We start from the raw sequence: 27,937 nt of genomic DNA on the forward strand, positions 1-27,937 counted from the left end.
TTAGATTCCCTGCAGTGTGGAAATAGGCACTTCGGCCCAACAGGTCCACACTGACCCAAACCCATTTTTCCCTCATGGCCAATTCACCTGACCTGCACATCTTTGGACTGTGGGAGGAAACCGGAGCACCCGGAGGAAACCCACGCAGACACGGGGAGAATGTGCAAACTCCTCACAGACAACCACCCGAGGTTGGAGTCAAACCCAGGACCCTGGTGCTGCGAGGCAACAGCGCTAACCACTGAGCCACCGAGCCACCTTGTTCAATAATATTTTGACATGGCCGAAAATTTCCTGGCTGATCTATGATGCTCTTCTTAAACAAAGCAACAATGCTGACTATCACTTGATGACTGGCAATGATGATGAAATGGGGATGTAGCCAGTTGTCACTTAAAAGATAAGATTAATGTTTCAAAGAAACTGAGCACTCTATGAGAAATATTTGAGGCTGATATTGCTGCAGGGATAGAAGAAAATGATGGGGGAGGGGAACGGCGTAGAGGGAGCAGAGGTCCCAGGACTGAACATCGAGGTAGAGAGTAATGCGCAGAGGGCAGGGACCACCCACAAATGTTTCTACTGAGACACTAAGACATGGGCTATTCGCAGGAAATCAGACTTTCAGAAATCAGGTTGAGATTGACTGTAGCAAAGGCAGGGAGGAAGAGAGAGAGAGATTCTGAGCAGAACGTCAAGGAGGAAATGCTACAGGAATGTTCAGGGCTAACTGTTAGACAAAGAGAGTGGGGGAGGGGGAGATGCGAACTTCTTTACAAAGTTACATTTGCCAGGATGGAGTTTGCGTCAACATTTTCCTGTTATCACACAAACCGAGATAGAGATAGAGAGAGCCAGGAGGCGGCATCATCACTCACATGACACTCGGTATAAATGAAGCATCTCACTGTGTCTGATGGATCTTCATCTCCGGCCGAGAGGATGCGCTGGAGTTTGGTTTTGGTGCAGTTTCTGATGGTGCTGGCACTGGGGATCCTCTCAGGATTCACTGTTTCTCCTGCCCGTTTGTGCCCATGTAAACCCACTACTCTGTGCCAGCCTCTGCCCGCCGACCATCAGTACCAAGTCGAGGTGGGTATTTACAAACCATTCAATTCTCTGGTTGCCTGGAAGTTGTCTTTTGAAGGCCATTGAGCAGCAACACTTGGAATGGAGTATTGGGATGGGAGCTCCTGTCTCTCCCCGTGTGCTGCTGCTCCTCTCCCCAGCCCCCGCTCTGTTGTGTGAGTTGGGAGAGATTCTCCTCTGGAGGATGTTCTTTCCCTCCCCGGGGCTGGCCTGGCTTTGGCTGGGGAACAGAGTGTCCCTCCCAGTCAGGCTCCAGCTCCACTCCGGGCCCTGGGGGATCCAGACTGGAGAAGGCTCCTTGACACAAACCAAGGGTCAGGTCCAGGCTGAGGGGCTGAGTCCTGCTCAGGGACAGGGGGAGCTGGACCAGCTCAGATCCTTGTTGGGATGCAGAGAGGATCAAATTCTCTCTAATCCTGATGGGAAAGTGTGCAACTTGCTCTAGTTCCAGCCTGTGTGAAACAGGAGCCTCGGGAAAACTGAGGAGTGCAAAGATATTTTAACAAGGGCAGCAGCAGCAGGAAAAGATTTCTGTTAAACGGTGTCCCTGATGTACAGCCTCTGGAATGAAGTGTGATCCATTCTGACAGTTTAATCCCATGGATCAGGATTGCTGTTTGCACAGAATATTGATCCTGAGAGAAAACACCAGGGCAAAGTCTTGGGGTCATATTGAAGTACATTGTGATTTGAGCTCAATCTCTGTAAAACTGAGGATCTGGTTCAGATTAAGGTGAATACAATGTACCAGATCCTGGAAACAATCCTTGGTGTAAAATGACAATGTAACTGTTCAGTAGCTGAGGTTTAAATTCACCTCGGAGTAATGTTGCTGAGTAGACAGTGCGGTCACTGGAGGTGCAGCAAATAACCTCAGCCTCAGATGCTTTCTAGAAGCAGCCACCTTACAGTTCTTTGGGCAAAAGGTATCAAAGAGTATGGGGCAAAAAATGGAATCAGCCATGATCATACAGAATTTTAGAGCATGCTCAAACGGCCAAATGGTCTACTGCTCCTGTTCTCTACACGTCCAAGCAGAATTACTACCTACTCTGTTTCTCCACCAGGTCGTTATCTTTGATAATAAAGGACCCGAATGGATACATTACGACTGGTCAAAGATTACGACAATTGTGATTACACATTCTCTTCCCACTGAACTTCTGTGTCATGCTCATGCAAACGGCATTCGGATTGTCTTGCAAGGTATTGTCATGCACTTTCTGATGGAATAATATGTCTTCCTAATGCAAGAGGTATTATAGAGAATTCCACAAGGGAACATACAGTTTACAGGTTTCAGGCTGAACAGGAACGTAATTGCTGACATCGATAGGTTGGGCAGAATGTTTGGCCCTGGGAGACAACCCTGAGGAACGCCTGGGGAGATTATCTGTGGCAGGTAGATAGGTGAATGTGAGGTCAAGTAGTTATATTCCCTCTTTTCTCACCATTTGCCACTGATCCAATCCAGCAGCTCCGTCCTTCAGGACTAAGCCAGCTTGGTCAATAATAGTGCGGCCAGACCACTCCTGGGTGTTGGACATCAAAGTCCTCCATGTGGAATATATTCTGTGCCTTGGCCACTGTCAGTGTGGAGGCGTACTGATTCATGGGCCAAGAGGGAGTACTAGGTGGTAATCAGCAGCAGATTTCTTTGTCCCTTATTTGACCTGAAACCATGAGACATCATGGGGTTTGGAGTCAATGTTGAGCACTCCCAGGAAAACTCCCAATTGACTGTATGCCAATGTGCCACCATCCCTAGTACATCTCTTTTGCCCGTGGAACAGGACATATCCAGGGATATTGTCTGGATCATTGCGTCTAAGGACGGCTCTGTGAATAAAGATCTGTCTGTCTGTTGCTTGACTATTCCATGATCAGTTCTCCCAATTTTGAGACAAAACTCTAGCTGTGAGTAAGTTCGTCTGGCAGGCTGTGTTGCTGTTGTCACAGGATTACCACAAAGGAATCCCAATGTCCCAGAAATCTATAGCCCTCCCTCATGTACCAGATCCTAAGCCACACATTCATTTGCATATTCCCCTGAATTTACTTCTGTTAAGGTGAGGCAAAGAGACTAATGCAGAAACACAGAAGAGAGGGTGTGAAACTGAATAGGGGAGTGGGTGGTTTGGAGGAGGTTTACAAAGCAAGTGGTATTGCACCCATTTAGATAACAATCCTCAGAGTGGGCCAGGATGAGACAGAATGTACTGACATAGGAGAGCAGCAGACATGGTCAAATGGCTGGAAAAAAAGAGTTAAGTTAGTCTTTTTACTTTGATATAAGTAGCATTCAGAACCGAATAAGGTGATTAACCACTGGAGATGAATGAGATTTTTTACTCATTTGTGGAATGTGGGTGTCACTGGCTGGAATTCCAGGATGAATTCCAGATTCCTGATGAAGGGCTTTTGCCCAAAACGTCGATTTTCCTGCTCCTCGGATGCTGCCTGACCTGCTGTCCTTTTCCAGCACCACTCTAATCTAGACTGGAATTGCAGGATGTCCACCCAGCAACACTGAAGGAATGATGAAATATTTCCAAATGAGAATGTGAGTGCTTGGAGGGAAACTTTCAGGGGATGGTGTTGCCATGTATGTGCTGCTCTTGTCATTCCAGACGGAAGTGGCCTTGGGTTTGGAAGGTGCTGCCTGAGGATCTTTGGTGAATTTCTGCAGTGTATCTTGTAAATCGTACACACTGCTGCTCCTGAGCATTGGTGGTGGAGGGAGTGGATGCTTTGTCCTGGATGGTGTCAAGCCATCCAAGCCCGGTGGGGGGAGGGGGAGGGGTGATGGCCCAGTGGTATGATCGCTAGACTGCTAGTCCAGACACCCAGGTGATGTTCTAGGGACCTGGGTTTGAACCTCATCATAGTAGATGGTGGAATTTGAATTTAATAACAAAAAATCTGGAATTAGGATCTAACAATGATCAAAAATCTACTGCTGATTGTTCGAAAAATCCATATGGTTCACTAATATCCTTCAGGGAAGGAAACTGCCATCCATACTTGGTCTGGCCTACATGTGACTCCAGACCCAAAGAAATGTGGTTGACACTTAGCTTTGGGCAATGAGGGATGTGCAATAAATGCTGTCCTAGCCAGCGATGCTCACATCCCATGAATGAATTTGGAAAAAGCTGACTGAGTGTTGTTGGAGCTGCACCCATCCAGGCAACTGGGTCGAGTAACACCATTGAATGTCAAGGGGCGGTGGGGAGATTGACTCTTATTGGAGATGGCCATTGCCTGGCACTTGGGTAGTGCACATGTTACTTACTGCTAGTCAGCCCAAGCCTGGATATTGTGCAGATCTTGTTGTATATGGACATGGACTGCATCAGATTCTGAGGAGTCGTGAATCGTGCTGAATATTGTGCAATCATCAGCAAACATCCCCATTTCTGACCTTAAGATGGAGGGGAATTAATTGATGAACCAGCCAAAGATGATTGGGCCGGGCCTAGGGCATGATCTTATCAATATTACAGAGATGTAGTTACATGGAGTTTTAACAACCACACCACCTTAAGTCCTAATTTAGTTAGGGCAGTGGAAAAAGATGGTGATCAAAGAAGCATTTTGAATTAGAGTAGGGTGGATTTTATTAGATTAGTGCATTATTTGGCCAAAATAGATGGGGAACAGCTACCAGAAGGTAATTGTACAGCAGAACAGTGGCACATGTTCAAAAATGTACTGGGAAGAGTACATGTGCGATATGTTCTCTTTAGGGTGAAATGTAGGAACAACAGACCCAGAGAACCCTCAATATCTAGGAATATTCAGGACTGGACAAGAAGGAAAAGAGAGACATAACATAGTAGACTGAGAGGAGTATTGAAAGTGCAGGGGGAGCTCAAGAAAGCAATTAGGAAAGCCACGTTTGGGGGGGGGGGGGGGTGGGGGGGGCAAGAATACCACTGATGGGTAAGATTAGGGAGAGTGCCAAGATATTCCCCAAGTATGTCAACAGGAAGAGAATAACCAGAGAAAGAGTAGGCCCCATTATGGATCAAGGGATAATCTGTGTAAAGCTGGAGAACACTGGTAAATGAATATATCACATCTGCCCTTCCTCAGGAGGAGAAAACAAGTGTAAAAATTGACTGTGAATTTCTGGAGCACATTGGTATAGGAAGTGAGGAGTTATTGGGGTTTGGTCAGTTTAAAAGTGAACAAATCACCAGGTTTGGATGGCGTTGAAGACAAAAGAAGAAATTACAGAGGCTCTCACCCAAAGTTATAACTTGTCTCTGGCCCCAGGGGAGATGCCAGAGCAAAGAAACTGTTGTTCCCCTTTACAAACCAGATCTTAGAGCTCGACCCATGAACTAGAAACCAGTATCAGGAGTAGGACAATAGCAGGAAGTAGGCAAGGAGAAAATTGGACAGAGTGGATGTTGGGAAGATGTTTCCATTGGGAGGAGAGTCGAGGACCCGAGGGCATAGCCTTTGAGTAAAGGGAAGGTCTTTTAGAACGGAGATAAGGAGAAACTTCTTCAGACAGAGAGTGGGGAATCTATGGGATTCATTGCCACAGAAGGTTGTGGAGGCCAGGTCATTGAGTATATTCAAGTTGGAAATAGATAGGTTCTTGAGTACCAAGGGGATCAGGGGTTACGGAGAGAAAGCAGGAGAATGGGGTTGAGAAACCTATCAGCCATGATTGAATAGTGGAGCAGACTCAATGGGCTGAATGGCCTAATTTCTGCTCCTGCATCTTATGGTCTTACCTTCACTTGGAGAGGCAAGAATTGATCAGAGATGGCCAACATGGCTTTGTTAGAGTGCAGGCATGTCTAACGATTTTTCAACGTGGTAACCAGGTGATTAATTGAGGGTTGAAAAGTTGATGTCGTTTATCTAAATGTCAGCAAGGCGTCTGACAAGGTCCCATTGGAAACTGATAAAGAATATAAAAACAGGTGAGCTTCTGGGTCACTTGGCAAGGTGCTTCTGAAATTGACTGAGTGACAGGAGATAGAGGGAGGTGGGGGAAGGCTGTTTGTGTGACTGGAGCCTGGTGTGCAGTGGCGTACCACAGGGATCAATGCTTAGTCCCTTAATGCTTATGATATTCATAAATGATGTAGACAAGATGTGGGAGGGATGATAAGTAAGTTTGCGGATGACACCGAGATTAGCTGGGTGGTTGACAATGAGAAGGAAGTTTGGTCAGATGGACAGATCAGTGGCAGATGGAAGTTAAAGTTAATAAATGTGAGGTGGATCACTTTGGAAGAAGGAACAAGACAAGGGAGAACTCAAGTTTGTGGATGACACAAAAAGTCGGTGGGAAAGCAAGTGGTGAAGATGACCCAAAGAGTCTGCGGAGGGAAATAGACACATTGGGAAATTGGGAAGTTGTACTCTTTGACAGAAGTAAAAGGAGAGCTGTATATTATTTTCAAGGAAAGAGACTGAGGAATGCTACAGCTCAGAGGGATTTGAGGGTCCTTGTGCCTGAATCACAAAAAAAACCTAGCATCCAAGCTGATGCTGGTAATGTGGAAGGCAAACAGACTTTTGGCTAAATTTTCAAAGGAAATGGAGTAGTAAAATTTGGAAGTCTTGCTCAAACTGTACAAGGCACTGGTCAGACCACAGCTCGTATACTGTGAACAGCTTTGGTACCCCGAGTAAAGGAACCGTAGAAAGTAGGAGTCGGAGTAGGCCGTTCAGCCCTTCCGGTCTGCTCCACCATTCAATATGATCATGGCTTATTAACCAATACCCTGTTTCTGCTTTCTCCCCACACTCCTAGATCCCATTAGCCCTGAGAACTACAACTAACTCCTTGAAAATATTCAGTGATTTGGCTTGAACTGCTTTCTGTGGCAGGGACTTCCACAGGCTTACCACTCCCTGAGTGAAGAGATTTCTCCTCATCACAGTCCCATATCTTTAGACTGTGACTAATAGCCAACCAAGATATGCTGGCAGTTGAGGCAGTCCACAGAAGGTTCACTCGGTTGATTCCGGGTATGGAGGGATTTCATTTTTAGGAGCTATTGAGTAGGTTAGGCTTGTACTCACTGGAGTTCAGGAGAATGAGAGTTTCTTTTTCTGTGTCTCCATTTTAATTGCCTGGGGCCAATGCTCCAAAGCAAGTTGCATAATCCTTTCAAATTCCAGTTATGTCTGGACAGGACGTTGCCTGAGTTACAAAATGTTTAATGATACACCTCCTGCACTAACTGGTATGTATTGAAGATTTATTTTACTACATTGTAATCTGTGCCAATTTCCTCAGGTGAGAGAAATTATCTTCAGGTACTCTCCCTGAAAGCTTACCCTGCAACAATCTGGAATAGCGTTGGATTGGCTGCTTCAACTGCTGCTCAAAAGAAATAAAGAAGGCGTCTATCTTTTCCTCTCTAAATGGGACACAGTAGGGTTCCACCTCCTCAACTCCCATCTCCCACAGTTTTTCTTGAAACTCTCTTGTTTATCTTGCTGTTTCCTGTCGGATCTATTTCTTTTCTGTTCATTTTTGTATTCTTGAAATTCTAATTTCCACTGCTCCAATTTTAATATTTCTTTCATTGCTCTGTCTGCTTCACCGTCTTCAGTTTTTGCCCATAAACCACTTGCCATTCCTGTTAAAATTTCAGGTTTTATGGCTTACAAAAGAAATTCTAGTTCTAAGTTTTTCATTTAAATCCTTTAAGCATTTTGGAGACAGAACATTTAAATCTTCAAAAGTAACTTACCTCAGTCTGCTGGGAAAACTCTGACATCAAGTGCAGACATTTCTCTACCGTAGTAATACAAAATCATGAAAGATCTTTGCAGTTTGTTTTTTTAATGTAAATTCATTTTGAAGAACAGTAGCGCCTCGACATACGAACGACCCCTGTTCACGAACAAATCGATTTACGAACAGGATTGTACGTAAAATTTTGCTTCAACGTACGTACGAAATTCAAGGTACGAATGAAGGTACGAACGCAAAAAGCCCGTGTGCGACCACGTGGTTTCATTGTTCTGCTTTGCTACGCGCTTGTTGAACGCAAAAGCTCTCGGGTCCTGCGTGATCTCATTCAGTTCGTCTTTGGTGCGTGTGCTGTGAACAGCGTTCGTTGCTAAGTCCAAGCATTCTTACGCTATCCGAACAATGGGAAAAATTGATTCTTTTCACGAACTTTTCGGTTCGCGAACCGGTCCCGGAATGGATTAAGTTCGTAAGTCGAGGCGCTACTGTAATAATTTTCCTACTCTCATTAATTTGTTGTCTCTGTGGTTTCAAATCTCTGGTTGAGCCCCCAGTTTGTGAGATTCCCTAATTTGTCCTAGTTTCAGATAGGACACCCCAATCTGTAAATCTCCCAAGTGAGAAAGGATGAGCTGGCTCCTTTTACTTATTCATCCAGCCCTCAGTTGGATGCAACAATGTTAACTTTAAAAAGTTTCCCTTTTCTTGCGGATGTCTGTGTCTCAGATGAAATTAATATTTGCTTTAAAAGGAGCCCAATTTAACCAGGCTTTCTTAAATTAACATGAAAGTGAGTTTATTGATTACAACATATGTAGAAATGTTAAACAACTGACATACACACATTAGATGTAAGACACAAATCAAAAAGATAAAATATTGAAAACATATGCAGATCACCCTGTGAATTGTTCTTGAGGAGCAGCTCAGGTAATATTGCAGACGTTATTAGGATGCATTGGTAGTGTGGAACCCAGCAGGTGAAGAGTTAATTTTTGAAATTCTTGGTTGTACAATTTGGTTAAAATTCCTTTGCCCTGATTCCTTTTTGTTAACTGTCTATAGCACTCAGAACGAGAGTCTGTGTTCCATGTTTTACCTGTGGTGGAGGGGTGCTTACAGGAGTTCTCAAGTTGAGACTTCCATAGCATATAAGTTACACTTAGGACAGGACGTTTCACAGGAGACTGATAACAACACATAGACTAGAGTTGATGTGCTATTTTAACTCTTTTCTGTATATTCCTGGAAGATAAAAGCACATAAACCAACAGCAACAGGTTGCTCTCCATTGGGAATTGGTTAAGAATTCTGTGTCTCTCTCTGTTAGAAGTTTGACATCTTTAGGTATTACACTCCATCAGTCCTACACAAGGTTTTTGACAGCAAACAACTGAATTTACACTTGTAGTTACGATGTCTCTGTAGCAATCCTCTTTCAAGAAACGCATTTGAAATTAAGGGCTAAAATACCTGTGGCATTTTTGAGATTCTGACCCACTGTCCTAACAGTTGAAAGTGACAGTGGCCACTAACTGATTTGATATAAATGGCAAGAACAGTGTGAGGATGTAAAAGTTACAAAATAAATATAAGTTTGAAACAAATCTTTCTTTCCTCCTTTCCACTTGAAGTTGGCAGTTTGTTTGGTAAAGTGCTGTGATACCATCTGCGCTTTGAAATAAGATATTTCTTTCTCCCTCTTTAGTGAATGTGCATAAGAAACACTTGATACTTGTAACTGAACGAAAGAGATGGATTGAAGCGCTTCTGCATTTGGTAAAGCTTCAGTTTCTGGATGGACTGCATATGATGCCATTAGAACACATTTCAAATTTTCAAGCACTACCCCAGCTGGTCGCACAGATTAAGCAACATTTACAAAATGAAATACCTGGATCTCAGGTGAAAGATAATTGTTTAAAAAATGTAATAGAGATAAACCATTTGTTTAATTAATTAGGTATTTATAAATAAACATGATTTGGAGATGCCGGTGTTGGACTGGGGTGTACAAAATTAAAAATCACACAACACCGGGTCATAGTCCAACAGGTTTAATTGGAAGCACAAGGTGTCAGAGCTAGTCAACCACCTATGAAGGAGCGTCGCTCCGAAAGCTAGTGTGCTTCCAGTTAAACTTGTTGGACTATAACCTGGTGTTGTGTGATTTATAAATAAACATGGATCTATTTTCCTGGAGACATGATTTCCAGTTGCTATTTTTCAGTCCATCGTCTTGTTACAAGGTGGTTACAAGATATTTTATGTTGAATCAATTTCAGCTGAAGATGCAGCTGACCCTGATAATGCAGCAACTGGAGCCTTGAAGGAGATCGCTGGATAGAGGCACAGCTTCCACCAATGGCAAGATTTCACATGTGTTTAAGAATGATACAGCACAGAAGGAGGCCATTTGGCCCATCAGCCCTGTGCCTGCTCTTCAAAAGCAGTACCCAGTGACTCCCACTTCCCTGCCCTCTCCCTGTAGCTCTCCAGTTTATCTCAAGTGTTTATCCAGTCCCTTTTGAAAATTGCTGTTGGGTAAACTTGCATGCTGCATTTCAATTCCTTCTGCAAAATACTGTTCCCATCGCTTATGACATTTCTCTGAAATCTGTGAATCCTGTTTCCTGACCCTCCAGCCACAGGAAATGTTTTGTCCTTATTTACTCCATGAAGACTCTTGGTAAAAGAGGAAACAGTCTACTTCTACAGCCCCTGCACGATCCTCCATGAGTTACACAATTCATTTACAGAGGGTTCTTCTGAAATTAAGGAGCCTTTATGTTGAAGGGAGAACTCTATCCATTTTTACTGGGTAATGTTTGCAATGAAAACATTATTGTCAATTTATTTCACATGACAAGATCTCACTAATCTCATTTAGTTCTTGAGTTCAAACTCACAAATGTCTGCTAGTTAAGGCATCAATTCCGTCAACCTCACAAATCCTGCCTTGTACCGGACACATATGATCTGGTTATAGTCCAACAGGTTTATGCTGAAGCACTAGTGTTTGGTGCGCTGCTCTTTCATCAGGTACCTGACGCGCTTTGAAAGATGGTGCTTCCAAATAAACCGGTTGGGCAATAACCTGGTGTTGGGTGATATTTAATTTTGTCCACCCCAGTCCAACACCGACTCCTCCACATCATACCCGCTCTGAGCTGGGATGTTGGGGAGCACTGTGTGTGCTGGAGAATTACTGCATTGTTATAGACCCAAAGGAGGCAATTCAGCCATTTGTCTGCACCATTGGATATTTTAATTTGCTGCCAATCCCCTGACTTTTCTCCAGACCCCTGCACATTGTCCGTATTTGAATAATATTATAATGCCCTCTTCAACGTCTCAATTGAATCTGCCTCCAAAACATTTCCAGGCTTTCTAGACATTGAGTAAGAAGGGTATTTTTTTTTAAATAGTTCTCATTTGACCAAAAGACCATAAAATGTAAGAGCAGAGTTGAGCCTATTCTGCTCATTGAGTCTGCTTTACCATTCGATCGTGGCTAATTTGTTTCTCAACTCATTGTCCTCCCCTGTAACCCTTATTCCCCTTACTAAGCAAGAACCTGTTGGTCTCTGTCTTAAATATACTCAATGACTTAGCCATTTCTCCCACATCAATCATTGAGCCAGAGCATTTATTGCTAAAATCTTGTCAATCCTGTGCCAAATTGCTCGTGGCTCAGATAGTAATCCAGAGATTATTACCTTTTTGGCTCTGCTTTTTAATGTCGCCTCTAACTGCTCATATTCCCTCAGCAGAACCTCCTTCCTCTTTCTACCAATATTGTTGGTACTTATGTGACCCTCGCACTCCATGTTTCTCTGTAGCCCAATCAGACACCCTGAACCCAGGTGCTAGGCTGGCAACACAGCCTTCAGAACTCACGATCCTGGCCACAGAGAACAGTGTCTATTCCCCGACTGTACTATCCCCAATTACAACTACATTTCTATTTCCTCCCCTCTTTTAAATAACTCCCTTCGCATGGTGCTATGGTCAGTTTGCTCATCCTCCCTCAACCCCCACTCTCATTCACACAGGGAGCAAGAATCTCAAAACTGTTAGACAAGCTCTAGGCCTGAGGCTCCTGGAATCCTCTACCTGCCTCACTCATAGTCACAACCTCCTGTTTCTGACTGCTGTCCAAATTTGAGGGCGGTAATCTAAAGGGTGTGATTGCCTCCTGAAACACAACGTCCAGGTATCTTCCAGCGCTCTCCATTGAACCAGGGTTGATGCCCTGGCTTGATGACAATGATAGAATGGGGTATGTGCCTGGCCATGAGTTTGCAGATTTTGCTGGAGTACAATTCTACTGCTGTTGAGGTATCATAGTGCCTCATGAATGCTCAGTGTTGAGTTGCTAGCTCTGTTCAAAGTCTGTCCCAATTACCACATTGATCCACAACACAATGGAAGTTATTCTCAATGTAAAGGCGGGATTTTGTCTCCACAAGGACTGTGCAGTGGTCACTCTTACCAACACTGTCATGAACAGATGCATCTTCAGCTGGCAAATCAGGTGGATGAGATCAAGTATGTTTTTCCCCTCCTTGGTTACCTAACGTTCTGCTACAAACCCAGTCTAGCAGCAATGTCATTCAGAACTTGACCAGGTCAATCAGCAGTGCTGTTGTAGTGGTAGTGGACACCTACATCCCATCCATGAATACATTAAAAGCATACTTGTCATCACATCAAAGGAAGGGTTTGAGTTTGCTTGAAACCGTGCAGAGAAAATTTAACAAAATTGTCCAAGACTGTAAGGTTTGTTTGGAACAGCACGGTTGTCTTGTTGGACCAACAGAGACTGAGGGAAGAATGTTGCAGATTCAGATAAAATAAATAAGTACACAGCATAAAGCTGTTCTCACTAACTGCTAGCACAGGGCTAAGGGATAAAGAGACATGGGGCTTCTAAAGTGTTAATTTCACAGGTCCCCATCAGCCATCCACAATGGGAGTGCTTCAAAAAATCATATAATGTTAGTTGTACTTGATATAAGTTGTGAGATAAGATTAACTTTCTCCTGCTTGTTCCTTAGGTCTCAGTTAGTGTCCCTTGGTCTCCAGACTGTCCAGGTGGCAAGTGCTATGATTACACATCAATGGCACAGTCCTGTGACTTTTTATATGTGAAGGCCTATGACATGCAGCTTGAAATGTGGGATGAGTGCTTTGCAAAAGCAAATGCTCCCTATGACCAGACATTCTCAGGTATGAACTACATTGAATAATTGATTTATTGTTGTTGTATGTACTAAGAGACAGTGTAAAGCGTTGTTTTGCATGCTCTCACAGACAGAGCATACCATACAAAGTACATCAGCAGAACAGAGTGCAGAATGCAGTGTGATAGCCACAGAGAAGGTGCAGAGAGAGTAAGATCAGAATTAAGATCTTTGAGAGGTCCATTCAAAAGTCTGATACCCAATCGGGGTTGGCGGGTGGGGGGGAGGTGGAGCTGTTCATGAATCTATTCATATCTGTATTCAAACTTTTATATCTTCTGCCTGATGGAAGGGCGTGGACGAGATTATAACTGGGGTGGGAAGAGTCTATGATTCAGGCCTTTCCTGAGGCAGTGAGAAATACAGACAGGGTCAATGGATGGAAGGCTGGTGTGCGTGACGGACTGGGCTGTGTTTATGACTCTCTGTTTCTTGCAGTCTTGGGAAGAACACCTGCCATACCACACGGTGATGCATCCAGATAGGATGCAAACTATGGTGCATCTATAAAAATTGGTCAGAGTCCTTGTGGACAGGCCAAATTTCCTTAGCCTCCTGCGGAAGTAGAGGTGTTGCAGTGCTTTCTTGACCATCGTGTTGACATAGGTAAAGCAGGACAGATTGTTGGTGATCATCACTCCCAGGAACGTGGCAGCCTTGACCATCACCACCTCAGCTCCATTGTTACAGACAGGGCCGTGCGCTTCCTGAAGTCAATGACTAGCTCTTGTGTTTTGCTGATGTGGATGGAGCAATTGTTGTCTTTATACCATGCCACTGAGCACTCAATCTCCTTCCTGATTTTTGTCTCTTTATCGTTTAAGATCTGACCTACAATGGTGATGTCATCAAGAAACTTGTAAATGGTGTTGGGACAGAATTTGGCCACACAGCCGTGTGTGTATAAGGAGGACAGTAGAGAGCTGAGTACACGGCATTGTGGGGCACCAGTGTTGAGGATTATGGTAGACGAGGTGTCTTACTGAAGTATGATCGTCTGGTGAAAGGTGTGTCCACTCCATAGCAATGCTAATCAATGCTCAATCATTGTTTTTTTTCCCCATTTAGGTCTGCATTATTATATCAAGCTGGGTGTTGATCCCAAAAAGCTCGTATTAGGACTCCCGTGGTATGGTTATGACTATCCTTGTGAGCATTTCTATGAGGTAAGGAACATAGAAAAATACAGCACAGAACAGGCCCTGCAGATTCACGATGTTGTGCCAAGGATTATTCCTAATCTAAAATAAAATAACCTAACCTACGCATCCCTCAATTCACTGCTGTCCATGTGCATGTCCAGCAGTCGTTTAAATGCCCGAATGACTCTGCTTCCACCACCACTGGTTGGAGAAATGGTTGGTTTTTATTAGAACATAGAACAGTGCAGCACAGAACAGGCCCTTCGGCCCACCCTGTCTGTTCCAACCATGATGCCATTCCAAGCTAATCCCATCTGCCTACACATGGTCTTTATCTTTCAATTCTCTGCCTGTCCAAATGCATCTTAAACTTTGCCACCATTTCTGTTTCTACCACCTCCCCTGGAAGCACATTCCAGGCACCTACCATCCTCTGTGTAAAAAACTTGCCTGACACACCTCCTTTTAACTTTTCCCCTTTCACCTTAAACCTATGCTCCATCTTAATCGACATTTCCACCCTGGGAGAGCGACTCTGATGATCCACCCTATCCATGTCTCTGATCAGTTTAAATGGAGTCTTCCAGTTGTACTGCATGGAAAAAGCTCCTTTGATCCAACTCGTCCATGCTGACCAGATATCCGATATAAATCTAGTCACATTTACCAGTGTTTGGTCCATATCCCTCTAAACTCTTCCAATACAGATACCCATCCAGATGCCTTTTAAATGTTGTAATTGTACCAGCCTCCACCACCTCCTCGGGCAGCTTGGTCCATACACACACCACCTTCTGCATGAAAACGTTACTGCTCAGGTCCCTTTTATATCTTTCCCCTTTCATCTTAACGTATGCCTCTAGTTTTGGACTCCCCTACCAGGAGAAAAATACCTTGGCTATTCACCCTATCCATGCCCCTCATGATTTTATAAACTTCTATAAGGTCACCCCTCAGCATTCGACACTCCAGGGAAAATAGCCCCAGTCTATTTAGTGCCTCCTTATGGCGCAAACCCTCCAACCCTGGCAACATTCTTGTAAATCTTTTCTGCACCCTTTCAGGTTTAACAACATCTTTGCTTAAGCAAGGAGACCCGAACTGAACACAGTATTCCAAAAATGGCCTAATCCATGTTCTGTGCAGCTGTAACATCTTACACTCAATGCACTGACCAATAAAGGCAAATGTACCAAATACCTTCTTCACTATTTTTGACTCGACCTTCACAGTACCATGAACCTGCACCTCTTTGTTCAGCAACACTCCCGAGGGCCCTGCCATTACGTGTATAAGTCCTGCCCTGATTTGCCTTTCCAAATGCAATACCTCACATTTATCGAGATTAAGTTCCATCTGCCACTCCTCGGTTTGTCGGCCTTTCTGATCAAGGTCCCATTATAGTCTGTGATAACCTTCTTCACTGTCCGCTACACTGCTGCCTGCATAAGTACTAACCATCCCTCCTGTATGCATATCCAAATCATTTGTATAAATGACAAAAAGCAGTGAACCCAGCACGGATCCTTGCAGCACACCACTGGTGAGAGGGCTCCAGTACAAAGACATCGCTGCACACCACTCTCTGTCTCTTACCTTCAAGGCAATTTTGTATCGAAATGACAAGCTCTCCCTGGATCCCATGTGATCGAAGCTCCCTAATCAGTCTATCATGTGGATCTTGTCAAACGTTGTTATGGAATAGGCCAGACCACTGGGAACATTCTTAAGCAGGTAGCCCAGACTGTAACTTTGCTATTTGTTTTGGTAAGCATACAGTGAAAATTACCCGGAGTGAGTTAGCTAGGTTGACTACCAGGTTTTAAAACAGACAAAAATATATTCACAAAATTACGGAAAGAAGCACAAAGAACAGAATAAAGAACACCGACAGAACACAGATCCGAGTGGTGCTGGAAAAGCACAGCAGGTCAGGCAGCATCCAAGGAGCAGGAAAGTCAACATTTCGGGCAAAAGCCCTTTATCATTCCTGATGAAATCGATCCAAACTAGACTTAATTATGCTATTCTGAATATGTGAAACAGTCCCAACAAACAAACCCCTTAAACACAGTAAAAAATGAAACAAAGGTTTACAGGTTGAAGTTAGAAGGGCAGAAGGAGAGAGAGTTTAGCAGCCTGTTTCCACACAGCTGCATTGCTGAACTCCTAACCAAAGTTCGGAACTGAACTGCTCAGCTTGAGAGCTGGGCCCGCCCCCTGGACGTACACAGGTTACTTCAAAAAACATAAAAGCTTTGGCCTAAAGTCTCATCTGCTTACATATGAACAAAAAGGCCTTTCATCTCTGCACCAAACCATTCGATTCGGAGCCTGAATTCTCTGATTCCTCTGAAAAACACCAAGGACACAGTATCCTTGTGAAAGGGAACAGCTTTTAGGAAAAAGGACCAGCTTTGTGACAACGGCTTGTTGAAGTCCATATGGACAATGTCTACCTCTCTGCCCTCATTAATCTTTGTTGTTACCTCTTCAAAAAACTCAATCAAGTTAGTAAGACATAATTTCCCACGCACAAAGCTTTGTTGACTATTCCTATCAGTGTTTGCTTTTCAAATACATGTAAATCATGTTCCACAGAATCCCCTCCAACAAATTACCCACTACTGATGTCAGGCTCACCAGTCTTAAGCTCCCCAGCTTTTTCTTACTACTTATCTTAAATAATGGCACTACATTAGCCACCTTCCAGTCTGCCAGCACCTCACCCATGGCTATCGATGATACAAAATATCTCAGCAAGGGAACCAGCAGTCACTTTCCTAGCTTCACACAAAGTTCTTGGATACATCTGATGAAATCCTGGGGATTTATCCCCCTTTAAGACGTCCAGCACCTCCTCCTCTGTAATATGGACACTTTTTTCAAGATGTTACTATTTATTTCACCAAATTCTCTAGCTTTCATGTCCTTCTCCACAGTAAATATTGATGCAAAGTACTCATTTAGTGTCTTACCCATCTCCTGCGGCTCCACACATAGACAGCCTTTTGATCTTTAATGGGCCCTATTCTCTCCTTAGTTACTTTTTTGCCCTTAATGTATTTGTGGAATCTCTTTGTATTCTTTTTAACCATATTTGTCAAAGCTATCTCATGTCCCTTTCATGCCCTCCTGATTTCCCTCATAACTATACTCTTACTGCCCTGAGATCCTCGAGGGATTCACTCGATCCCAGCTGGCTATATGTGCCTCTGCCGCCTTCTTTTGTGGATCAGAGCCTCAATTTGTCTAGTTGTCCGGCATTCCCTACACCTACCAGCCTTGCCTTTCACACTAATAGGAAGAGATTGCCTCTGGAGGCTCAATACCTCATTTTTGAAGGCCTCCCACTTTCCAACCACCCTTTCTCTGTGATTCGCCTCTCCCAACCAGTTTTGAATGTTCTTGTCTAATACCATCAAAATTGGGCTTACTCTCATTTGGAACTTTCACTTTAGATCAAGTCTATCCTTTTCCATAACTATTTGAAAGCTAATAGAATTATAAACGATGGCCCTAAGTCCTCCCCCACTGACACCTTATGTCCCAAGAGAAGGTCAGGTTTTGCTGCTTCTCTAGTTGGTTCATTTACATAAGGAATAAGAAAATATACTTCTGTATAAGTTCATCAGGTCACCCTCAGCCTCCGACACTCCAGCCTGGGACATTGATTCCAATCCGGCCCAGGTGTAGACCATCTGATTTGTAATAGTCCCACCTCCCCCAGAACCAGTCCCAACGTCCCAAAACCCTCCCTCCTGCACTATCTCTCAAGCCACTCATTCATCCTGCCGATTCTTTCATTTCTACTCTGACTAGCACATGGCACTGATAGCAATCCTGAGATAACTACCCCTGAGGTCCTACTTTTTAACTTGGCTCCTAACTCCCTAAATTCTACTTGTAGGACTTCATCCTGTATCATTGATGCCTATATGCACAATGACAACTGGCTGTTCACTCTCCTGATTATGTGTTATGTATCCTACAAAGTCTTCCTCACATTCCACAAATCCACCAGTTTTTGTGTCATCTACAAATATACTGATCAGACCACCTACATTTTCATACAAATCATTTATGCATGTTAGAAAAAGCGGAGGCCCCAGTACTGACCCTTCTGGAACACCTCGACTTCCCGTCAGAGAAACTCCCTTCCCCAACTAACCCCTGTCTCCTATGACCAAGCCAATTCTGTATCGAACTTTCCAACTCACTTCAGATTCCATGCAAATTAATCATCTGGACCACCCTGCTATGAGGGACCTTATCAAATTCTTCAGTAAAGTCCATGTAGATAACATCCTCATCAATAATCTTTGTCACTTCCTCAAAAATAGTCAATCAAAGTCGCGAAACAAGACCTCCCCCACTTGATCTGACTATGGTCAAAAAGTGTGGTGCTGGAAAAGCACAACCTGTCAGGCAGCATCCAAGGAGCAGGGGAATGTGCCCTTCAGGAATGTACCCATTCCTAATGAAGAGCTTATGCTTGAAATGTTGTCTCTCCTTGTTCAAGAAGGTGAGTAGGGATAACCCTAGAAACTATAGGCCGGTGAGTCTCACTTCTGTTGTGGGCAAAGTCTTAGAGAGAATTGTAAGGGATAGGATTTATGAACATCTGAATAGGAATAACGTGATCAAGGATAGTCAGCATGGTTTTGTGAAGGGCAGGTCGTGCCTCACAAACCTGATTGAATTTTTTGAGAAGGTGACTAAGGAGGTGGACGAGAGGAAAGCGGTAGATGTGGTGTATATGGATTTTAGTAAGGCGTTTGATAAGGTTCCCCATGGTAGGCTACTTCTAAAAATATGGAGGTATGGCATTGAGGGTGAGTTGGAGGTTTGGATTAGGAATTGGCTGGCTGGAAGAAGACTGGCTGGAATTGGCTGGCTGGAAGAGGGTAGTAGTTGATGGTAAAGGTTCATCTTGGAGTGCCGTTACTAGTGGTGTTCCGCAAGGATCTGTTTTGAGACCATTGCGGTTTGTCATTTTTATAAATGACCTGGAGGAGGGGCTAGAAGGTTGGGTGAGCAAGTTTGCGGATGATACGAAAGTCGGAGGAGTTGTTGACAGTGAGGAAGGATATGGCAGGTTACAGAGGGATATAGATAAGATGCAGAACTGGGCAGAAAGGTGGCAGATGGAGTTCAATGAAGCTAAGTGTGAGGTGATTCACTTTGGTAAGAGTAACAGAAAGATGGAGTACTGGGCTAATGGTCGGATACTTGGTAGTGTGGATGAGCAGAGGGATCTTGGTGTCCATGTACACAGATCTTTGAAAGTTGCCACCCAGGTAAATAGTGCGGTGAAGAAGGCATATGGCGTACTGGCTTTTATTGGTAGAGGAATTGAGTTCCGGAGTACTGAGGTCATGTTGCAGTTGTATAAGACTCTGGTGCAGCCGCACCTGGACTATTGTGTGCAGTTTTGGTCGCCATACTATAGGAAGGATGTGGAGGCACTGGAACGGGTGCAGAGGAGGTTTACCAGGATGTTGCCTGGTATGGTAGGAAGATCGTATGAGGAAAGGCTGAGGCACTTGGGGCTGTTTTCATTGGAGAAAAGAAGGTTTAGGGGTGACTTGATAGAGGTGTACAAGATGATTAGGAGTTTAGATAGGGCTGACTGTGAGAACCTTTTTCCACGTATGGAGTCAGCTATTACGAGGGGGCATAGCTTTAAATTAAGGGGTGGTAGGTATAGGACAGATGTTAGGGGTAGGTTCTTTACTCAGCGAGTCGTGAGTTCGTGGAATGCCCTGCCAGTAGCAGTGGTGGACTCTCCCTCTTTATGGGCATTTAAACGGGCATTGGATAGGCATATGGAGGATAGTGGGCTAGTGTAGGTTAGGTGGGCTTGGATCGGCGCAACATCGAGGGCCAAAGGGCCTGTACTGCGCTGTATTCTTCTATGTTCTATGTTCTATCCTCCTCCTCGGATGCTGCTTTTCCAGCGCCACACTTATTGACTTTGATCTGCAGTATCTGCAGTCCTCACTTTCTCCTCATTGAGCTGACTACCCCACAGAAGGCCCGATGTGATGTTCACTCATGTTCCAGAATGGCGGTCTTGTCCCAGCTGCGTCTTCAGGATATTCTATTGTTCCTTAATGGGCCATTAAGCCCAGGAACAATTAACTGATCTGTGATGAACTTTGCCTCAATTTTACTTTTTTCTTATCATTATGTACGACTTCTGTCATTGATGAAGATGCTGTGTTGGGGTGATGAGAAAACCTATCATTGTATATTTCATGAATTATGAAAATAAATTTTGATTCTATTCTATTTCCTTGCCTTCTTTTATCCCTGAATATTTAATCATTTTGGAATGCTATTTGTGCTTTCTGCAGTGACTGACTTCCACAGTAAAAAAAAGGTAAATAATGTTTATAGCCGAACAAACCAGGTTACACTTTGGGAGTTGAGTTGTCCAGGATCACCATCAGCTGTGAACACAGCAGTATTTTCCCTCCACTCCTCTTAAAACACTTAGTGTGCAGTGAATATTTCAGTGGAATTTGTTGCTAATTGTCAGTTGTAGCTTGTAAACGTGGAGATCAAGCAGTTAACCGGCTCATCCCTTTCCTATTTTACAGCCTGGAAGATGCAAATTGAAAGGATCTCCTTTTAAAGGTGCTCCATGCAGTTCTCAAATCGCAAACGTGACTAAATACAAAGAGATCATGCAGATGTTGCCCAGATCAATCACTGGCAGGTATTGGGATGATAACTACAAATCCCCATATTTTGTTTACAAGGTAAGACTTTCAGATAAAACACAATGCAAACTGTGCGCCATAACATTCTTTATAGAGTTAAAACACTGCAGTGATTCGTGATTCAGTAACAAAATCAGAAATTACTTGGAAAAATGAGCAGCAAAACTCCTTCCAATAAGTGTCACTGGATCCAAGCTGTTAACTCTGTTTTCACTTGACAGAAGATGCAGTCTTGATGAACGGTCCTGCCCGAAACATCGACTCTCCTGCTCCTCAGATGCTACCTGACCTGCTGTGCTTTTTTCCGACACCACACTCTATCAATTCTTTCTCTCCACAGATGCCAGACCCTCCCAGCAAATTTGGATTTTCTTTCTGATTTCCAGCACCCACAGCTATTTGTTTCTTTTTAATTTCATAATTCAGTATTTGCTGTGCACAGAGTTCAGAAAATTTTAGAATATCCAGTTTGTGTAGTCGAAAATATGTTTAATTAGAGAATTGACAAGAAATTGGGAGCAAGCAGTAAAACTACTGCATTTTATTAAACATTTTGTCTAGTCTACAGGCAAATACTTTGAGTTCAATCATCTTAGAGCCTGATCATGACCTTCCATGTCCATTCCCCATCACCACATCATCACATGAGCTGCTTTCAGCTCATTTTCACTTACCTCTTGTCCCCATTATCAGCTTCTCTTTCTCTCTGGCTTCCTACCATCCATCCCTTTGTCTGCTTCTCTCTCTCTCTCTCTGAGTGTCTAACTCCAACTATCCACTCACTACTTTTCCACCACCTCAACACCCCTTTTCTTCAGCATATATGCACAGCACCGTTTCCTCGCTCCTATTATTTCTGAAGACTGCTGAGTTTCTCCAGAAATTTCTGATTTTGTCTCGAACAATCTAGCTTTTTATACTTTTGTTTGTCAGATAACCTGAACTTGTTTTAATATGATTGCAAGTTAAATGTGGTTTAAAAACAGAAGCAGCTGATATTCAACATGGAGCCTGGAAGTGTGCTTTGGCCCAAGCTTGGTTCCTTATGGAACAAAACCATAGAAAACAGGAGAAGGAGTAAGCCATTCAACACTCTGAACCTGTTCCACATTTAATGTGAACATAACTGATCATCCAACTCAGCCCCACTTTCTCCTCATAGTTTTTGCTCTAAGAACTAAGTCTAACTTGTTGGTTCTTCTGGCAGGATAAAGATGTTTACCATGAGGTCTGGTATGACGACCCAGACAGCCTTTCACTAAAGTCGTCTATTGTGAAGAAGTTAAAACTTGGTGGTATCGGTGCCCAGTTTGGAAATAACCTCAACTACAGCGCGAATCCAACAGCAGCAATGCAAACTGAAGACATGTGGAATGCTCTCTGCCCGACCAGGTTAAAATGGAGAACCTGAACCATTAATCTCCACACAATGTGAAATCTTTGATTTTCCAAGTAAATGTAACAAAAAGTGAGGTAGCTTCCAATATTAAGAAGTGAAACAAAATAACGTGGATGTAAGGAACAGATTTCACATTCTATGTAATCTTTGAATTTCTTATTTTATGGAATTCAACTTAAATGGTGTGATTTGTGCAATAAGGGGTCTGGTTACATTGAGTACCTGCTTTAAGTTGTTCACAAATCTGTCTCAGTTTCATGTTGGCTCATAGCAGTGAAGATTAGAGTTTTTTGCCCTGGCCAAGATGGTCTTCAGCCGGTCAGGCAGCAGGCACTGAAGGGCACCATTGCCCCTTTGTAATGGTAACCCATGTTCTCAGGTGTATATTGAGATGGAACTTGGGTCCACCAGCTCAAAGAGTCTTTTAAGGATGTGATGAACACTACTTGATTGGAGTGCATTGATCGCCCAGATAATGATTTCGATTTGATAAGCTTCCGTTGACCATTTGATTTTTGTTGTAATGCCCCACTGTCTAACTTCTTCAAAGTTTTCTTTTTAAAAGAGTGGAACGTCTTGTCATTAAACTGTCACAGTTTAGAATTCATCTTGAAAAATATATATATTACTGAAGAGGTGGTGTTGGATGTCTTAAAACACAAAAAGGTGGTTAAATCCCCAGGACCTGATCAAGTGTATCTGAGATCTCTATGGGAAGCTAGGAGAGTGATTGCTGGACCCCTTTCTGAGATATTTTAGTCCCACGTGAGGTGCCGGAAGACTGGAGGTTGGCTAACATGGTGCCACTATTTAAGAAAGGTGGTAAGGAGAAGCCACAGAACTATAGACCAGTGAGTCTGACGTTGATGGTGGGCAAGTTGTTGGAGGGAATCCTGAGCGACAGGATTTTGCATGCATTTGGAAACGCAAGGACTGATTAGGGATGGTCAACATGGCTTTGTGCATGAGAAATCGTGTCTCACTAACTTGATTGAGTTTTATGAGGAAGCAACAAAGAGGATTGATGAGGGCAAAGTGGCAGATGTGATCTATATGGACTTCAGTAAGGCATTCAACAAGGTTTCCCATGGGAGACTGGTTAGCAAGGTTGGATCTCATGGAATACAGGGAGAACTAGCCATTTGGATACAATACTGGCTCAAAGGTAGAAGACAGAGGGTGGTAGTGGAGGGTTGTTTAGCAGGCGAGACCTGTGACCAGTGGAGTGCCACAAGAATCTGCTGGGTCCATGCTTTTTGCGTTTACATAAATGATTTGGATGTGAACATAGGAGGTATGGTTAGTAAATATGCAGATGACACCAAAATTGGTGATGTAGTGGACAGTGAAGATAGTTAACTCAGACGTCGATGGGATCTTGGTCAGATGAGCCAATGGGCTGAGGAACAGCAGATAGAGTTTAATTTAGATAAATGTGAGGTGTTGCACTTTGGAAAGGCAAATCAAGGCAGGATTTATATACTTAATGGTAAGGTCCTGGAAAGTGTTGCTGAACAAAGAGACCTTGGAGTGCAGGTACATAGCTCTGTGAAAGTGGAGTCGCGGGTAGACAGGAAAGTGAACAAGGCATTTGGTACGCTTGCCTTTATTGGTCAGTGCATTGAGTATAGGAGTTGGAAGGTCATGTTGTGGCTGTCCTGAAGAAGGGTTACACCCGAAATGTTGACTTCACCTCCTGATGCTGCCTGGCTTGCTGTGTTCCCCCAGCCTCCTACCCATCCCTCCTGATGCTGCCTGCCTTGCTGTGTTCCCCCAGCCTCCTGCCTGTCCCTCCTGATGCTGCCTGGCTTGCTGTGTTTCCCCAGCCTCCTGCCTGTCTCTCCTGATGCTGCCTGCCTTGCTGTGTTCTCCCAGCCTCCTGCCTGTCTCTCCTGATGCTGCCTGCCTTGCTGTGTTCTCCCAGCCTCCTGCTCATCCCTCCTGATGCTGCCTGCCTTGCTGTGTTCCCCCAGCCTCCTGCCTGTCCCTCCTGATGCTGCCTGGCTTGCTGTGTTCCCCCAGCCTCCTGCCCATCCCTCCTGATGCTGCCTGTCTTGCTGTGTTCCCCCAGCCTCCTGCCTGTCCCTCTTGATGCTGCCTGCCTTGCTGTGTTCCCCCAGCCTCATGCCTGTCCCTCCTGATGCTGCCTGTCTTGCTGTGTTCCCCCAGCCTCCTGCCTGTCCCTCCTGATGCTGCCTGGCTTGCGGTGTTCCCCCAGCCTCCTGCCTGTCCCTCCTGATGCTGCCTGCCTTGCTGTGTTCCCCCAGCCTCATGCCTGTCTACTTTGGATTCCAGCTTCTGCCGTTTTTTTTGTCTCTAACCAAGACATTAGTTAGGCAAATTCTGGAATACTGCATTAAGTACTGGCCTCCCTGCTGTCGAAAAGATGTTGTTAATTTGAGAGGACACAGAAACGATTTACAGGGATGTTGCCAGGGTTGGAGTATTTGAGCTATCGTGAGAGACTGAATAGACTGGGGCTATCTTCCCTGGAGCATCGGTAGCTGAGGGATGATCTAATAGAAGTTAATAAAATCATGAGGGACCTGGATCAGGTGAATAGCCAAGGTCTTTTCCCTAGGGTAGAGGAGTCCAGAACTAGAGGGCATAGGTTTAAGTTGAGAGGGGAAAGATATAAAAGGGACCTAAGGGGCAATTTTTTCACACAGACAGTGGTGCGTGTATGGAATGAGCTGCCAGAGGAAGTGATGGAGGCTGGTACAGTTATAGCATTTAAAAGGCATCTGGATGGGAGAATGAATAGGAAGGGTTTAGAGGGATATAGGTCAAGTGCTGGCAAATGGGACTAGATTAGGTTGGGATAACTGGTCAGCATGGACGAGTTGGACTGAAGGGTCTGTTTCCATGCTATACAGCTGTATGACTCTATATCAGATAATAATCCAATTTTGACAGACACATTTGTGCTGTCCATGTTATGTACATCATAATTCCACCCAGCTATAATTCTTTCAGCTTTAGAATTTGAAATAGCTGCACAGAGGCTGGTATCCCATCACCGAGTTACCCTTTATTTACATGAGAACAGTAGATTAGATTGCTTACAGTGTGGAAACAGGCTCTTCAGCCCAACAAGTCCACACTGACCCTCTGAAGAGCAATCCACCCAGACCTATTCCCCTACATTTACCCCTTCTCTAACACTATTGGCAATTTAGCATGGCCAATTCACCTGACCTGCACGTTTTTGGACTGTGGGAGGAAACCGGAGCACCCAGAGGAAACCCACGCAGACACGGGGAGAATGTGAAAACTCCACACAGACAGGCGGGAATTGAACCCAGGACCCTGATGCTGTGAGGCAGCAGTGCTAACCACTGTACGTGAGCTCTGACTAGCCAGCTCAGATTCTGGATCAGTGGTGCTGGAAGAGCACAGCAATTCAGGCAGCATCCGAGGACAGGCAAAATCGACGTTTCGGGCAAAAGCCCTTCATCAGGATGAATGAAGGGCTTTTGCCCGAAACGTCGATTTTGCCTGTCCTCGGATGCTGCCTGAATTGCTGTGCTCTTCCAGCACCACTGATCCAGAATCTGGTTTCCAGCATCTGCAGTCATTGTTTTTACCTAGCCAGCTCAGAGCCAGACCCTACAGTGAGCAGATTCCCTGGCACTCTTGTTTATTTTTCTTTTGTTTTGCCAGCCCTCAGAATCCCGACACTTTTTTTCTGAGTGAACAGAACCTCTGCCACTCATGTTTATTTATTTATTTATTTATTTCCTTTTTTTTCTTTGCTTTTTCTTCTTTTTTAATTTTTTTTCTTTTTCCTTTTCCCACACTACCGCCTAACTGTGGTGCCACTCATGTTTATTTCTGTCAGCCAGGACTCCCTGATTGGCCCAGGTTAACAGACCCAATCAGGGATTTCACAGATAATGAGATCCACCCAGCCAGCCTCATTACAATTACTACAGGACTGCTATACCTTTACATACTCTGATAATCTTTCAATTTTACATCTCCTTCAATTGCAGAGGAACGGAATAAAATTGTCCACTGATTACTTTTTTAATATAATAATACAAAACACTAATCATGATTATTTAGCATTTTAATCTTCATGATGGATTTACAATTATCTATTTTTGACTGTTTCCAGGTTAAGTATTTATCCAAACATTGTTTTCAGTGCTCAATTGTGTTGCTTGAGGAATGTTGAAATTATGGAAATTATGCAAAATTTGTCCCGTTAGTACAGAGTTCCTGCAGCGCTAATCTCGGCTCATACATCATAGAACGTAGAACATAGAAGAATACAGCGCAGTACAGGCCCTTCGGCCCTCGATGTTGTGCCGATCCAAGCCCACCTAACCTACACTAGCACACTATCCTCCATATGCCTATCCAATGCCCGCTTAAATGCCCATAATGAGGGAGAGTCCACCACTGCTACTGGCAGGGCATTCCATGAACTCACGACTCGCTGAGTAAAGAACCTACCCCTAACATCTGTCCTATACCTACCATCCCTTAATTTAAAGCTATGCCCCCTTGTAATAGCTGACTCCATACGTGGAAAAAGATTCTCACTGTCGACCCTATCTAAACCCCTAATCATCTTGTACACCTCTATCAAGTCACCCCTAAACCTTCTTTTCTCCAATGAAAACAACCCCAAGTGCCTCAGCCTTTCCTCATACGATCTTTCTACCATACCAGGCAACATCCTGGTAAACCTCCTCTGCACCCGTTCCAGTGCCTCCACATCCTTCCTATAGTATGGCGACCAAAACTGCACACAATACTCCAGATGCGGCCGCACCAGAGTCTTATACAACTGCAACATGACCTCAGGACTCCGGAACTCAATTCCTCTACCAATAAAAGCCAGTACGCCATATGCCTTCCTCACCGCACTATTTACCTGGGTGGCAACTTTCAAAGATCTGTGTACATGGACACCAAGATCCCTCTGCTCATCAGCATGGACAAGCTGGGCTGAAGGACCTGTTTCACTGAAATTATTTCAGAAGGTGGACCTTCTCTCTATCCTAAGGTCAGACGTGGGGATGTTTGCCAATGCTGAGGGGGTGATCTTGTTGAGATTTAAGGTAAAGATCAAAGGTCCTTTCTCTAAGGTGGGGGAGTTCAAAACTAGAGGTTATATTTTTAAGATGAGAGGAAAAATATCTAAAAGGACCTGAGGGCCAACGTTTTCACACAGAGGGTGGCATACTTGGAGCAAGCTGCCCAAAGACGAGGGAGATGAAGGTTCAGTTGCAATATTTGAAAGACCGTTAGACAGGTACATGGATAGGAAAGGTTTAGAGAGAATAATCTAATGCAGACACATGGGGCTGGAACAGTTTAAGAAACCTGATCAGCATGGACAAGCTGGGCTGAAGGACCTGTTTCCATGCTGTATGACTCTATGACTGCACAACGTTCAGCATCATTCACAACTCCTCCAATACTGAAGCAGTCCATGTTCAAATGCAACAAGATCTGAATAATATCCAGGCTTGGCTTGAAAAGAAACAAATCGCATATGCATCACACAAATGCCAGACAATGACCATGTCCAATAAGAGACAATCTAACTACTGCCTCATGACATTCAATGATGTTACCATCACTGA

At 44.0% G+C, this 27,937-nt stretch overlaps 1 protein-coding gene across 1 annotated transcript; it reads left to right on the top strand.

Moving 5' to 3' along the window:
* The first annotated feature begins 894 nt into the window (after positions 1 to 894).
* LOC148149081 (di-N-acetylchitobiase-like) lies at positions 895 to 22,349 on the top strand. The gene is made up of 7 exons (XM_087990309.1): positions 895 to 1,092; positions 2,157 to 2,295; positions 9,531 to 9,727; positions 12,883 to 13,054; positions 14,137 to 14,234; positions 20,816 to 20,977; positions 22,146 to 22,349. Exons 1-7 carry the CDS (start codon positions 895 to 897, stop codon positions 22,347 to 22,349), a joined length of 1,170 nt encoding a protein of 389 aa, XP_087846435.1.
* Positions 22,350 to 27,937: the final 5,588 nt, after the last annotated feature.

The sequence above is a fragment of the Chiloscyllium plagiosum genome, unplaced genomic scaffold (assembly GCF_037043375.1).
Source record: "Chiloscyllium plagiosum isolate Xiang-an unplaced genomic scaffold, Cpla_swu_hap1 HiC_scaffold_9, whole genome shotgun sequence".
Lineage (NCBI taxonomy): Eukaryota > Metazoa > Chordata > Chondrichthyes > Orectolobiformes > Hemiscylliidae > Chiloscyllium > Chiloscyllium plagiosum.